Source organism: Ahaetulla prasina, chromosome 7, assembly GCF_028640845.1.
Source record: "Ahaetulla prasina isolate Xishuangbanna chromosome 7, ASM2864084v1, whole genome shotgun sequence".
Classification (NCBI taxonomy): Eukaryota; Metazoa; Chordata; class Lepidosauria; order Squamata; family Colubridae; genus Ahaetulla; species Ahaetulla prasina.
In genome coordinates, this window is record NC_080545.1 from 68,988,737 (window position 1) to 69,003,667 (window position 14,931).

At 40.5% G+C, this 14,931-nt stretch overlaps 1 protein-coding gene across 1 annotated transcript in view; it reads right to left on the reverse strand.

The window, feature by feature from the left end:
- The window catches only part of SH3BP1 (SH3 domain binding protein 1), a 60,817-nt gene extending 50,851 nt beyond the window's left edge, over positions 1-9,966 (reverse strand). Inside the window, exons 1-2 of the mRNA XM_058191670.1 lie at positions 9,407-9,966; positions 1,134-1,176 (exon numbers count right to left, since the gene is read on the reverse strand). Of these exons, the coding sequence (XP_058047653.1) occupies positions 1,134-1,176; positions 9,407-9,462 (99 nt within the window). The 5' untranslated portion in view covers positions 9,463-9,966. The remainder of the gene's footprint in view (positions 1-1,133; positions 1,177-9,406) is intronic.
- Between the last annotated feature and the right edge of the window lie 4,965 nt (positions 9,967-14,931).

Consider the following 14,931-nt stretch of genomic DNA (forward strand, 5'->3'; position numbering starts at 1 on the left):
TATATTTGTTTTCTGAGGTTTTCGCGGTGTTTTATGTAGGTCTTTGGTTATTGGGGTTTTCTCCCGTAAAATTGGAGTGTCTTGGCGGCGTTGACGAGATTCGTCGTCATCTTCACTTCCCGTCTTCTGGGAGCAATGTGTGATGTCACACAGCTGCAATCACACATTGCTCCCAGAAGACGAAGCTGAAGCCTGAAGATGACGAATGAGACTTCGTCGAAACGTCGCCAAGACACTTCCAATTTTACGTGGGAGAAAACCCGAATAACCAAAGACCTACATACATATATATATATATATATATATATTTATTCATGGACTCCTGCAGTGCTTAAAATGTATTGTCCTGTTATTAAAATGACACAGCAGGAGTTAAAAAATGCAGCCACTTTTGAAAGCATATCCAGAATAGTTTGATCCTCTCCTCCTTTTGGAGATTGTAACTAAAATATGTACATTACATTCATCTGTGGCACTTCCAGTCATCATTTGTATTTATGTAACTACCCAAGGTGGGTAAAATGAGGTCCCTGATTGTTGGGGGGCAAGATGCTGACTCTGTAAACTGCTTAGAGAGGGCTGTAAAGCACTGTAAAGCGGTATATAAGTCTAAGTGCTATTGCTTCTCATTGTCAGAATTTTATGTTGAATACAAATATTATGGTCTTTTTTTCTTTCTAAGCTTTTTACGCCAGAATAAAACCCAGTTAAATTAACAAAGGCCCAATGACTTTAGGATGTCTTGTGAGTGATGGCACTAAGACTCATCCATTTGAAAGCCACTTCACTGCCTTTCAAAAATCCATTAATTTAAGGACAGAGACCCAGTTCACAGAACATCTGCAGCTTTGCATGTTCTAAAGTTTTGCTAGTCTGAATTATTTCATGAACACTTTGCATCTTCTGGGGTGTTCTCTCTCCCCCACCCAGTGGAGTCTTATTGTACTCAGCTTGCATGATACAGCTTACTAGTAGACCTGGATTGTATCGGGAGAGGATGATTCCAGTCCAAGATTGTCTTGTGACTCAGACATAGAGAGAAAACAAACTGCTCTCTAAGACAAGTGACGCCTTCTCTGCCAGCACAAGGCTACAGGTAAGCACATGCCCACAGATGAAACCCAGTGCCTCACCTGGAGCAAGTCTTCAGTCAAGTAATCCGCTGTCTCTTGGGCTCTGGAGAAGGAGGAGCAGCAATGGAAGAAAGAGGTCACCAACACACTTGTACATTAACTTTATATTATTATGTCTATAAGCCACTTCCTTGAATCAGTGGTGGGTTTCTACCGGTTCGCCCCAGTTCGGGCAAACAGGTGGTGGTGGCAGAAGGCTCTGCCCACCCACCAGGACGTCTTTGTGCATGCACAGAAGCTTCTGTGCATGCGCAGAAGCATTGCACAAAATTGAAACCCACTATTGCCTTGCATGTTAGATCAGCATTATACCTTCAGGAAAATGGTAGGGTTATTTGTAAGACAGATTGATTTACCCCCGGGAAAGAAGAATAGAATCAGAACTTTCCAGGCTCATAGTTGACACTAACAATATGCCTGGTTAGCATTCAGAAAAAAATATAAAACGTGGATAGCAATGGGGACAGTAATCCACGCAGTTATTCAGAGATGTTGATACACAGTGGAAGGGTTCTTGGGCAGCTGCAACAGGCGAATGCAAGCTTAGAATGTTCAAATGTTAGCTGTGGTTTAATTCTCACAATCCAACCTGAAATTGAATGTAGGTTCAAGGCCTATAAATGGAAGCATGAAGAAACATCAAAAGCCTCAAAATCTACCCTCGGTTCCTTTTGAAAACAATTGTTTCCAGTACTCTGGAAATGGAGCCTGAAAACTGCTATTTCAACAGCACAATGCTATTTTGTGGAAAATTGAAATGCTTTCCAGATTCTGCAACACATTCTTGCCATTGATAAACAAAATAGTAAAGATGCCCTCAGTTCAAAGTAGGTTCCATTTGAATATATGGATATAATTGTTTTGGAATCTTCTTGATTGCAGAGATGGGTTGCCATTCAGTGGTGGGTTGCTACTAGTTCACCCCGGTTTGGGTGAACAGGTAGCGGTGGTGGTGGGAGGCTCCACCCACCTACCTGGATGCTTATGCGCATGTACAGAAGCAGCGCGTGTGCACGCAAACGTGTACAAGCCCACAAGCAAACCAGTAGCAACGGGTTTTGAAACCCGCCCGTTGCCATTCTTACTTACTCCCAGATGACTGCTATTCCAGACTAGCCTTCTGCCATGACATTTCTGGTGATCTCCTATCCCAGCTCCTATCCACACAGAATCAGTCAACTGTCACCATTAGATGAGGCCCATCTGAGCCATGCAAGATGTCCAAAGCTCAAAATATTACCTGAACATCCATATTGAGTTTTCTGAATTCAAAAGATGTTCTGGAGTTCTTTCCAGAGATTGGGGCAAAATGGACTGGCAAAAAACTGGAACACATCTCACTCAAAAGATTACAATGGATGTTTTGGTCAAATTCTTTCCTCCCCCCGATTCTTGGTCAAATAATCACTAGGGCATCTTCCAGAAAAACATTCTCACAGTCTGGGAAATGGCCTTTCCTGAAATATTGTCACCTTCTTATTCTTAGCCCTATGCCTGACAATATCATCCCTTTCCTTTTTTTTATGTCTGTTTTCAGTTAGAAACACACTTCAAACTCTGATCTAGAGGAAATATATGGGATTTTAATTACCTTTACATGCTTAGTTTGAATTTCACAGCAAACTGAACAAAAATCAGGAAATCAAAGATGTTAAAAGCCTTTCCCCATTTCTGTATATCAGTGTTTCTCAACCTCAGCAACTAAGACATGAGGAATTCAATTCCCAGAATTGGGATTGGATTGGGGATTCTATGAGTTAAGGTCCACATCTCTTAAAGTTGTCAATATTGAGAAACACTGGTATATATCATGGGAAACATGTGCTGGCAGTATCTTCTTTCTGCTGGGTCTCCAACATGTTACCTTCATCTTGTACCTAACCAGGTATAATATAGCTTTCTTTTGTCTTTACCTAAACCATAATGTTTTCCCCTTGAAAAACAACCTGTAACAGTTTAAAGAAATATATAATCCGATGCAGTTTGTCAACTGCTTTTTCCATTACCCAGTAAGATGAACATAGAGAGTGGATGGGACCAGTTCCGCATCTATATGTCACTTCAGACTAGTGTATGGGCACATCCTTTTATCCTGGGCATCCATCTCCACTTTGTTTTTTTCTATCTCCCTGCAGAAAGTGCTGAGGGATAGGCTGGTGGCGGCACCATATTTTGAAAGTGCCATGCTTTCCAGATTACGTGCAGGAAGGCAGAACAATGTGACTCTTTCAAAATCTGTATCCTCCATGTGCAATACAAGTTTTTTTTAAAAGAAAAAAAACAACCCTTGTACTTATTTCAAAACTTCGCACCTTTTCAAATCTGCTCAGAGCACATGAAAAAGATCAAGGGCTAAAGGCTTGCGGACTTTGCGATGAGTTTCCCTGTGTACAATAAAGCAGGAGATGTAGGTTGTGCCATTTATCAAAATTTGTCACCCACCTCCCCCAAGATCTAACCCTGTGATGGCGAACCTATGGCACACATGCCACAGGTGGCACGCAGAGCCTTCTCTGCGGGCACACCAGCCGTTACTCCAGCCCAGCTCCACTGCGCATGAACATGCGCCTGCCGCTGGCAAGTTGGTCTTCAGGTCTCTGCTGCGCATGTGCAAGGCACATGCAGTGGACACACATGTGCATGCGCCAAGGGCAGGGTGCATGCACCAGGGGGGTGCATTGCATTTTGGGGGTTCGGGCACACGTGTGTGCATTTGTATGCGTGGGCACTCGGCACCAAAAAGGTTAACCATCACTTTTCTAACCTCTCTGCTTTGCTATTGAGATTGATGGATAAATTTACTAGTTGGTAACATTCAGAAAGGGAGAGAATCAGAGCATTTATCCAGTTGATTTGCATAACATGTCCTATACAGAAGCAACACAAGTAGTCCTTGATTTACAACCACAACTGAGCCCAAAATTTCCATTGCTAAGCAAGGCAGTTGTTAAGAGAGCCTTGCCCCCTTTTACCAACATTTTGTGCTGTAGAAAGTCAGCACCCACCCACCCTCCTAGAAAATGAAATATTTTGGAGAATATTAAAAAGGCAGGACAGAATATTTCCCTAAAGGAGAAATGGGAAAAAGCTTAAGGGAGGCAGAAACCTGCACCCATCTCCCTGCCCCAAGCAGAAACTGAGGAGGCCAACTTTTAGAAACGCAGATTTGTTGTTCAGAAAGACTGGACCAGACAGAAACTCCAGATAAGCAATTAGGTTGACAAGATTAACTCAGACAACACCTAGGATTTGCACAGGAATCTGACAACAGCTATTAGAATATTAAAGGATATGTTTTTTTGCACAGGAACTGGAAGCTCAAATACAAAACCCAAAGAAGATGTAAAAACCCACCCACTCTCCACTCCATTTTGTCAGCTGTCCCAGAATCACATGCTGTTGGTGGTTCTGCTCATCAATAAACCAACTCTCTTTCCAGTCAGCCTCCATTTTATTCTTGGATTGGAACTGGAACTGGATTTTTCTTCCAACAGTGCCATGGTTGTTAAAGGAATGACTGCAGTTATTAAGCAAATCATGTGGTTGTTAAGCAAATCTGGTTTCCTCCATTGTCTTTGCTTAATGTCATAAGCACCCTAGTAAGGTTGCAAATGACAATCCCAGGATCCTGGTATGCTGCAACCATTGTGAATACATGCTAGTGTCACCTTTGGAAGCCATATTAGCCCCGGAAGCTTCCACGCTGCCACCTTCACATGTGGGGAAAGTAGGAGGGGGGATTTAGTAGAGGGAATGTATCAGTGGTGGGACGCTACCGGTTCGCCCTGAATCGGGCGAACCAGAAGCAGCGGCAGTGGGAGGCTCCACCCACCCACCTGGATACTTCTGCGCATGCGCAGAAGCTTCTGCACATGTGTAGAAGTGTCACGCCTGCGCACCCACAAGCAAACCAGTAGCGACAGGTTTTGAAACCCACCCCTGGAATGTATCTAGACAAAATAGTATACCCACTCTAATAAATGGAACTTTGAGAAAATGCTTGCCTCAGAGTTTTTAATTGGAGTTGGGGTTTTCTGGAACATTGATAGCTGGTTGCCAAGCACCCAAGGTTTGATCACATGACCATGGAGATGCTGCAACAGTCATAAGTGGGAGAACTGGTCGTAAGTTATTTGTTTTCAGTGCTGCTGTAACTTTGAAAAAACATTAAATGAATGCTGGTTAAATTGAAGATTGCCTGTACTTCAGCCTAGGATTGGGCTTTGTGAGCAGCAGTTTTTATATTGCAATAGTGCTCTGCTGACTCAAGAAATGGATTCTTACATTTCAACTTTCAGCCCTTATTCTCTGAAAAATGGAAAGGTGGCAATGCACAAGCTTATGGCTAAAATGACTCCAATAGCTATGGATCCATTCACGTTGCTAATGAGCTGAAAATTACTGTTACAACTGGGTGTAACATATTATCTTACGGGGGAGGGGGAAATCCCATTTTAAATGAATCCTCTGCTAAAACACAAGTATCATAATGTTAATAGTTTGGTACTTAATTGCTGCTGCATTGTTGAAATTTTTTGTTGAAATCATCTCCCCAACCATCCTGGGGAGATGATGAATTCTTCTCCCTGCATTTTTTTAAAAATTGTGTTGTGACTGATCCCATTGGCATTTTAATGAAAGTTGCAAACAAAGAATAGTTAAAACCTAAAAACATGTTATTAAACACGGCTGCTTGTTTTATGCAACAACAGCAATACTTAGGTGTCCTTTTGTGCAATTAGCCTAGGTGAGCAAGTCTGCAAAGATCCTCTTCACCACCCCCATCTTGGAATGGGATGAGTAACTTCACAACAGCTAGACAGGGAAGACAGGAAAAGCAGCTTTCAGGACTCCCAGGAGGAGAACCCTGCCCTAACTCTACTGATGTCATGCCTGCGTTTTTAAATGTATGGTAAGCAGTCAAATTTCTCTTGCACTTCCGGCCTAAAAAAAATGACAGGAACAAAAGCTAAGAAGAGACCTCCTCCTCCAACCTCTGTGGAATCTCCCTTGTGACTGTTTAGTGCAGGTATAGGCAACCAGGTGTCCCTTATGTCTTGGAGTAGAGTTTCAAAATCCCCATTCAGCATAACCAAGAGCCAGAGATTACAGGAACTGTAATCAAAATATTTGAAAGGCACTAAGTCAGGGGTGTCAAAACCTTGGTCTTTGACCTTGGGGGGCAGGTGGGCGTGGCCAGGGTGGGCGTGGCCAGCTTGACATCACTCATGTTGGGGGCGCCTGTGGGGACACGAACACTCTGCCAGGAAAAATGGAGCTGGGGAGGTTGCAACGGTCTCCTGCAACCCTCTGCCAGCAAAAACAGAGCTCAGGAGGGCTGCATGCTGGCAGAGGGTTGCAGAAAGCCGTCGTCGCCTCCCAAGCTCTATTTTCGCTGGCAGAGGCACCACAGGCCAATTTTTCTCTGTTTCAAGGGCAGCCTAAGTATCCCATGAGTTGGATCCGGCCTGGGAGCCTTGAGTTGGACATCCCTGCACTAAGTTGTTTATCGTTGGGCTAGTGAAATGGGTTTGCCACTGGGAGACCAACAGTAAAAGCCTATCCATCTATAGATGTGCTGAATGGTTGCAGAGCAGCCCAGAAATACAAGAATCATCAGGAATCAGGTTTATTTATTTTATTGATATGTCCTAATTTTTTTTAAACTGCCCCTCTTCCTCAGAGATAATTGGATTTTGATTTAAATCTTCTGAAGGGCAATAATAATTCAGAGTTATTCTAACAATATCAACAAGAATAGCCCCACAGTTAGATAGGTGGCAAATAAATTTTAACAAATAAATAAAATAAAACAAACAATAAAGTTACCTATCCTCCGGCCAAGCAAATGCTGGCTTCTCTTGGAGCAAACATGCTGCTCATCCTCTTGCTCATATCTGGCCAGAAAAAGTTTCTAACCTGGTACTTTTCAGGCATGTTGGACTAGATGCACCACATTGATTAAGTGTGACGTGATTGGGATGGAGGGTTAGTAACACTAGGTTGGTAACATGAGCTAATAGAAAAATTCACCCTTGGCCTTTTTCTTTTTATTCGTAACTCAGGAATGGGGATCCCATGATTCTCTAGAACTGTTGTAAATGCCATAATTCTTTCTACCTTGCCAGTTATAACTTATCGCTTGCATCTTTAGAAGTTTACCAATCTCCAGTTATTATTTCAGGAACAGGTAACAGGCTTCACCAGTGTAAGCCTTTGATCGATAGCTGCTATTTTAACTGCTCAAGAAAGTGACTAAACATGAAACTGATATGACTCAGGATATATACATACATACATCCCATGGGCTTTAGTTGTAGCAATCTCATCGCCTACGAGTAAAATATTGTACGGAATCTGCTATCTGAAAAACCTCCGCTTTTATTTTAGGAAAGAGCAAAAGTGTCTATGCCTCTTTAGATGAGGTTTCAAAGCATGTCGTTCACACACACACACACACACACACACACACACACACACACACACACACACACACAGATTTCAGTTTTAATTACAGCAGGGAAAGGCAGCTTTCAGTTCTGCAGAATCCAGTTTTTGTTTCACTAATACCAGAGACTATCAGTTGAACTATATACACAAAAGGTATATATAATTCAAAAGCCCCCTCTCATTATCTGATAGGAATAATAGATGGATTCAGCATTTTCTACCCTGAAATCAATTTCTGATTAGCCCCACTATTTTCATTTCAACAGTTGCTGTTGGTAGCACTTCTCCTGCTAAGGCTCTGCTTGTTTTGCCCTGCATAACCTGATTCTTATAGGTGAATCTAACCATGCATGATGCAGCGAGGATAAATTGTTTAGAATCTAGCTTGTTGCAGAGCCTGCTGCTGATAATGGTTGTTGTTGTTGTTGTTGTTATTATTATTATTATTATTTATTTATTTATTTGATTTTTATACCACCCTTCTCCCGAAGGACTCAGGGCGGTGTACAGCCAAGGTAAAACAAACAGTGCAATATACAATTAAAATACGAATTAAAAAACTTATTACATAATTGGCCTAAAAAACATTGGAACATATAAAACTAAAACCCATTAAAAATTAATAATAAAAATTTAAAACCAATAAAATTTAAGCCAGCCCCGCGCGAATAAATAAATGTGTTTTCAATTCGCGGCGGAAGGTCCGAAGGTCAGGTATTTGGCGTAAACCCGGGGGAAGTTCGTTCCAGAGGGTAGGAGCCCCCACAGAGAAGGATCTTCCCCTGGGGGCCGCCAGCCGACATTGCTTGGCGGACGGCACCCTGAGAAGTCCCTCTCTGTGTGAGCGTACGGGTCGGTGGGAGGCATGAGGTAACAGCAGGCGGTCCCGTAAGTACCCAGGCCCTAAGCCATGGAGCGCTTTAAAGGTAGTAACCAAAACCTTAAAGTGCACCCGAAAGACCACAGGTAGCCAGTGCAGTCTGCGCAGGAGTGGTGTTACGTGGGAGCTACGTGAAGCTCCCTCTATCACCCGCGCAGCTGCATTCTGGACTAACTGAAGCCTCCGGGTGCACCTCAAGGGGAGCCCCATGTAGAGAGCATTACAATAATCCAAGCGGGAGGTAACGAGCACATGAGTGACTGTGCACAAGGCATCCCGATCAAGGAAGGGGCGCAACTGGTTGAGGAGACAGATTGATTGGCTCAAGGTTATCAAGCTGGTTTCTGCAGCCAAGGGAGGAGGAGAATCTGAGCGTCCATACTCCTACTCCAGCACCTTAACCACCATACCACATTGGCTTTCTTAATTTTAACAGTGAGATCAACAGCATCAGGCTCAGCAACAAGCTATGATAAGAATGGAGAGGTCATTTTGTTCTTGGTAAGCAGTTGGGAATCAGAACTCTTTCCCCTTCTGGTTGCAAAATCTGGGTGTTAAAGTCTTAACAGGGTTGCAGAAATGAGGGCTATTCCATTGTGGGAAAATAATCACCATGGAAGCTTTTTAGAAGTCTGCTGATTGAACAGGGTGGGGCATAGGAAGATGATCTGAAAGCCATTAATTGGATTACAGATACTGTATTTACTGTAATTATTTACTTTATTTACTGTAATTAAATAATCCCATGGAAGGGAAAAAGTAGGGTTTCTCAGTATTAGACTTTGTGGGGGTGGGTATCTTAATCGAGAGCTATCCTGTGAGAGTTTTTAAAGTAACTACCCTCCAGCTAGAGGTACAATATTTAATTCCATCTGAACTTTTAAACACAAAGCTCTAACACCCCAAACTGTATAGAGAGTCTAGCCAAACAACTAGTCCTTACCGTCCACTTGGGTAACTGAGCTGTTGCCGCATCCAGTTAAACTGCTTCTTCATCATCCTGTGGGCCAAGCTGAAATAGTACCACCAAGGCAGGAAAACAAGCCAGAGGCTCTAGTGCCTCCTCAATACAAGCCAGCTGCACTTGCTGCCATCCGTTGCTCTCTCTCCCCGCCTTCACTGCAGGCTTCTTCTTGTCACTTCCTTGTCATCTTCTAGTTTGACCTCCTTTTTCTTCTCCACCTATCCTCCCTTTGTGTCTTTATGCCTCTCCTCCCAAGTCTACTTCCTTCTCATGGTTTCCCCTTCCACTAATGAGCTTTACTCATCTTTTTCTGGGTGCCGCTTTACTTTTTTTTTGGGGGGGGGGGCAAACTTTCCAGCTTCCTAATTCTCTTGCTCCTTCTAGCCTCAAACACTACCTTTCCTTGTGCTCGTCAGGTAAAATCTGTTGTTGTTTCTCCGAGTTCCTGTCACCACCCCTTAAAAAAAAACCACACACAAATAACTTCAGCCAAGTCTTAAAGGGGAAATATGATTACAGCAAACATGAAACAAGGCAGAACAAGCTGATCTGCAAGGCTCATGTGGTAGCACTTCCTACTTTCTTTCTGTTTTTCTCTCTCCAGTGCTTACTAGTGTATGTTTGACACATTAGCATAAAGGTTTGTGCAAAGATGACAGGCCGTTGATTAGAATAGGTAGAAAATGAGCCCGCATCTTCTCTGAGTCATGATTTATGAAATAAGCCATCATATCTAGGTTCACTCAATAAGCTGTATTAAGGCTGAACAAGCTTCCTTGTGGCTTAGCATGCGGTGTGAATGGTCCAGAGGAAAACTAGCTATAAAATACACACTCATGCATATCTGATTTATAAGTGTTCCCAGACAGGATCACAAATAGAATTGATCAGTATTACCTTTAGGCAAAAACAAATGGTTTTTTCAAAAGCCTGGACCGCTTCAAGCAAAGCTGATAATGTGCAGTGATACCAACTGTTTAGTTGTGCCCACAAAAACAAAACATCCATAATGATAAATGATGATATTCTGCCTTTTGGGCTGTATCTTGCACCAGCACTACAGATTAACCTCTGATGCCCAAAGAAAAGAAACATCAGAATAACAAGTACTTTTAGGAAATGTAGATTCTGAAGTATGCAAGATACAGCATTCTGTTGCATGCTGATATTACACTCATGCCTACTGATTTATTCTTCATCATCTCTAGTTCTGGAGATTTAATGCTGTTACCAACACCTTCTCAACAGCTAAAAATGTGGTTTTGGGTTTTTTTTTAAGCAAAGCCTCCATAATAAAACCATGAATATGCCATGCTGGCCTCCTTGATACTTGTGGAAGTAGGTAAATTATACAACTTTGTAGTGCATGTTTTTTCAACTTCATCTTTTCATGCTTTTTTTAAAAAAATCCACCCCATTCCTATGAATACGAAGTCACATGGACCAAATTTAAAATCTTTCTAATGTTTCTGTAATTACATTTTTCTTCTTTTGTTTGGTTCAGGCAGGTATTTAAACATGAGTTTACCTGTCAGTTTTCAACAGGAATACAGAAACAAGATACAGATATAAAAATATGTGAAATCAGTAGGCCAAAGTTTAGGCACTCCCAAGCTATATGTTTCAAGGAATCCCTAAATGAACAGAAGCTGAAACAATGGGGAACACAGCTTTATCCTACTTTTTACATGCAATTATTTACAGATTCAAACTAAGAAATCAGTGAATGTGAAAAATGCAAGTTTGGATATCCTTTTAGTTACTTTGTTGTAATACCATTTCCCTCCCAGAAATAACCACTTCCAAATACTGAATCATAATGTTGATGGATGGTGCCTTAATCTTTGCACAGAGCAGCATAGGCATGTATTGAAATGTATACATACATGTCCCCATACCCAGATGTTGATTATAGTAACAGATTCACAACTGATAAAAGATGTTCATTTCATATCATTTGGTTAGGTTATGAAATTCAGTATTACAGGATAGGATTGTGGCCAGAAGTCTTTTTTTAAAAAAAGGTTAAGAACATTTTTGAAGGTTTAGTTTATTAGCAGCAATCATTCACAATGTAAAATGGATTTTCAGGTAGGTCTGAAGTACATCTTGGTGATGAACAGCTCTGGACTGTGATCTCCTTCATATCCTGGTTGAGCCCTTCCAGAAACTTTTGTCTTGGCGCTACTGGAAATAACTTCAGAAAACAGACTTGAATCATTCAGCTGCTTCCCATCCCTAAATTCTGCTTTTATAACTGAGAATAACCATAACAGTTTATATACTTCCAACAAAATGTCTTATCTGATAGGACCACTGAGCTATGTTAACTGGAGGTCATTCACATGTTCAGCTGAGAGTCAGACAAGAACCTTATTGTATGATTACAGAAAACACACATATCTTTGTTTTTCTTCTAACAGGTGTAACTACTTTCCTAACTGCTGACCACTTGCTTCCTTCTCCAAATTTCCTCTTCATCTATAGGTAATCGCCATAGTAACTGCTTGGTGCTATTCACTCGCTGTATATGGAGAAAGGTTGTGCCCTCATAAAGATTGAAACAAATGCATATTATTGTAGTGTAAATGCTAAAGGAGATTCTCAGTCATCCAGATCATGGTTGTTGGAAAGATGGTTTTTCAAGAGGCAACTGGATTATTGTAATGTAACTTCTACGGCGACATAAAGAGCTGCTGACGCCTTTCCAGAATTGACTGAAGAAATTTATGTTTACTTTTTACTAGCAGATGGAAACTTCGTTCCTGTAGCTTATAAAACTCATATATGGCTGATAGCAACAAGTGCAAGCATAATTATACATGTTTTATTTGGTGTATGCTTTAATCAGTTTTTGTAGCTATTTTCTATAGATTTTATTTTGTCTGGGATTTTGACCTGTAATTAAGAATTTGATTCAAATTATGGTCTGAGAAGTAGGAAACCTGAAGGACAAGGCAGGAAAGCAGTCATAGTCCAGTTGAGAAGAAATCAGTTCTATACAAGTAGTTTATGTTTTATGAGTGTTTGCAGTTAAAACAGTGATGAAAAAGTAACTTTACAACTAATCTTTGCATTTATGATGTTCACACTTATGATATTCACAAGTTTATAAAGCAAACTGAAATAAGATCATAAGCAGTCATAATTTCACTTAGTGACTGCTTTGTTTAACAATTGAGTTTGTGGCTGCTAAGCAAGAACTACCTATAGTTGTAGATGAGAAAAAATATGAACGATATATCTGAGCACCTACAATACCCTAAATCTAGATATTCAAGGAATTGAATTAGAACTGCTACACACGTTCTGGATTGTATATGTAACTGAAATTATTGAGCAGTTGTTGCATTTGCTTCTGAGGCCTAGAATTTTACATAGGTCTTCTATCTAAATCCTAAGCATGTTCCAACCCTTTTTAACTTAAACAAGATTAGCCAAGTGCTGACACCCTTTACTATCTTGCAAAAGCACAGAGTAAGGGGGTATAATGCAAATGAATATTATTATGAGAAAGTAGATCATAGTAGTAGTCATTTCAATTCAGTGGAAGCAAGACTTTTGATTCATAGGCTATGGGGAAAAATCATTAAATTATTGTTGCTTGACTGTATCTGTAAAATGAATAGTGGTGATAAAGGTTGATTGCAAATATAATTTTTTTTAAAAAAATTCTTGGGATAACAGTGGTCAGAATCAAAGAGTTTTTCACTGCACTGGTCAGATAATTCTGCATAACTCAGTTTTGTAAAAATTCCTAAAAGACAAGTGAATAAAGTAAGCATAAGATGGATTACTTTGAATTGACCATCTATAATGGGTTTTATTTAATTCTGAAATATTTAGGATTGTATTTCCAAGAGTCAGGGTTAAATTGTCTAAATAAATAAATTTCTGTCTTAGGATTCCTCATAAATGTGTTGCATGTGAGATGATATGCACTTTATAACATATAGAAAAGCAGTGAAATGTTTAAACTAAAGTCTTGATCCACTGCATGGACAGAGCTCGATTCTTGTAAATTGTGTAAGGAAGTATCGGCAGAGTATTCTTCTCAGCTCAAAATAGCATAAACAAGCACTCTAATCACTGTTCTATTTGTAGCAGTCATCCATTGGACTGCAATCTCTTTAATACCAGGAATTATGGGAACTGAAATATAACTTACTTAGCAGACTTCCATCTTAGAGAAAGCCATTATATAATCATTCTGCTGAAGTAATTCTGCTACATTAGTTGATTGTAGTGGTATCCCTGGAAGTGATGAGTGGGGTGTGTGTGTGTGCATACACACACACACCATATACATACATACATACATACATATATACCGTATTCGTAGTATACTACATTCAGAGTATAAGATGCACCCAAATTTTCATCCTTTTTTAGGGGGAAAAAGTGTGTCTTATACACTGAAAAATACATATATACATGCATACCCGGTTGTTGTCGATCCATCTAAAACAAGATCAATTGACAACATCAGCAAGTATTGTGGGCCCACTTGGCAAAAGAAAGCTCAGTTGGAAACATGCAGAAGAGGCCTTCATCCTGCAGTGGAAAGACAATGGCTAAACTGATGATGATATACCCAGATATGAAGATAATGTCTGCTAATTAAAACAAGTAGGCATCAGTGATATAGGAAATGCTGGAGGTGGATGATCGGTTTTGTGACAATGGCAAAGGCGTAATTTCATACCATGCAGAAGGCAATGCTAAACCATTCCTCTATTTTAGCAAGAAAGCCACTCAGAAAGGTAGTATAAAGTGACTGGCAATATAGTGCCAGAAGATGGGCCCTTCAGGTCAGATGGCATCCAATGTTTTCCTGAGAAAAAGCTGAGGTTCTTTCAGAGTGTTAATGGTATTTACAATGCAATCAGATTAAAGACCCTGGAATGGCTAGTTGCTGATATTGCCATGTACAAAAAGAAAAGCTGGAGCTGCAAAGGCAGAATTACAGTGGGAGCACAGAACATAAGACATATGAACATGGGATACTCAACACAGTTAAAGTTGAAACAAACCAGTAACACATTAACATTTTAGGCATCAGTGAACTGAAATGTTCTGGAATTGGACTCTTTCAATCAGAAGATCATGTTTATTATTCAGAACATGAAGAACAAAGGGAGAACAATGTTGCTTTCATAGTCAAGGAGATACTGTAGCAAGCAGAATAATTGGACATGGTGCAGTCAATAACTGAATATTAGACTTTGCAGACAACACTTTAATATGATGGTTACATACTTGTATCCTCCAATCACAGGCATAGAAGAGGACAGAAATGGGTTTTAGGCTCAAGTTTAAAGTGAAATTGGCAGAACATGTAAGCTTGTGGTTGGAAAATAGAATGCCAAAGTAGGAAATTGTTTAAGGTTGAAAAGAAAGTTGGACTTATGGTCTAAGAAACAGAATTGAAGCAGAATAGTCTGTTTTTGCTAATCCAGTGATACTTTTTATTGCTAACATTCTGTCTGCTAACAACAACCAAA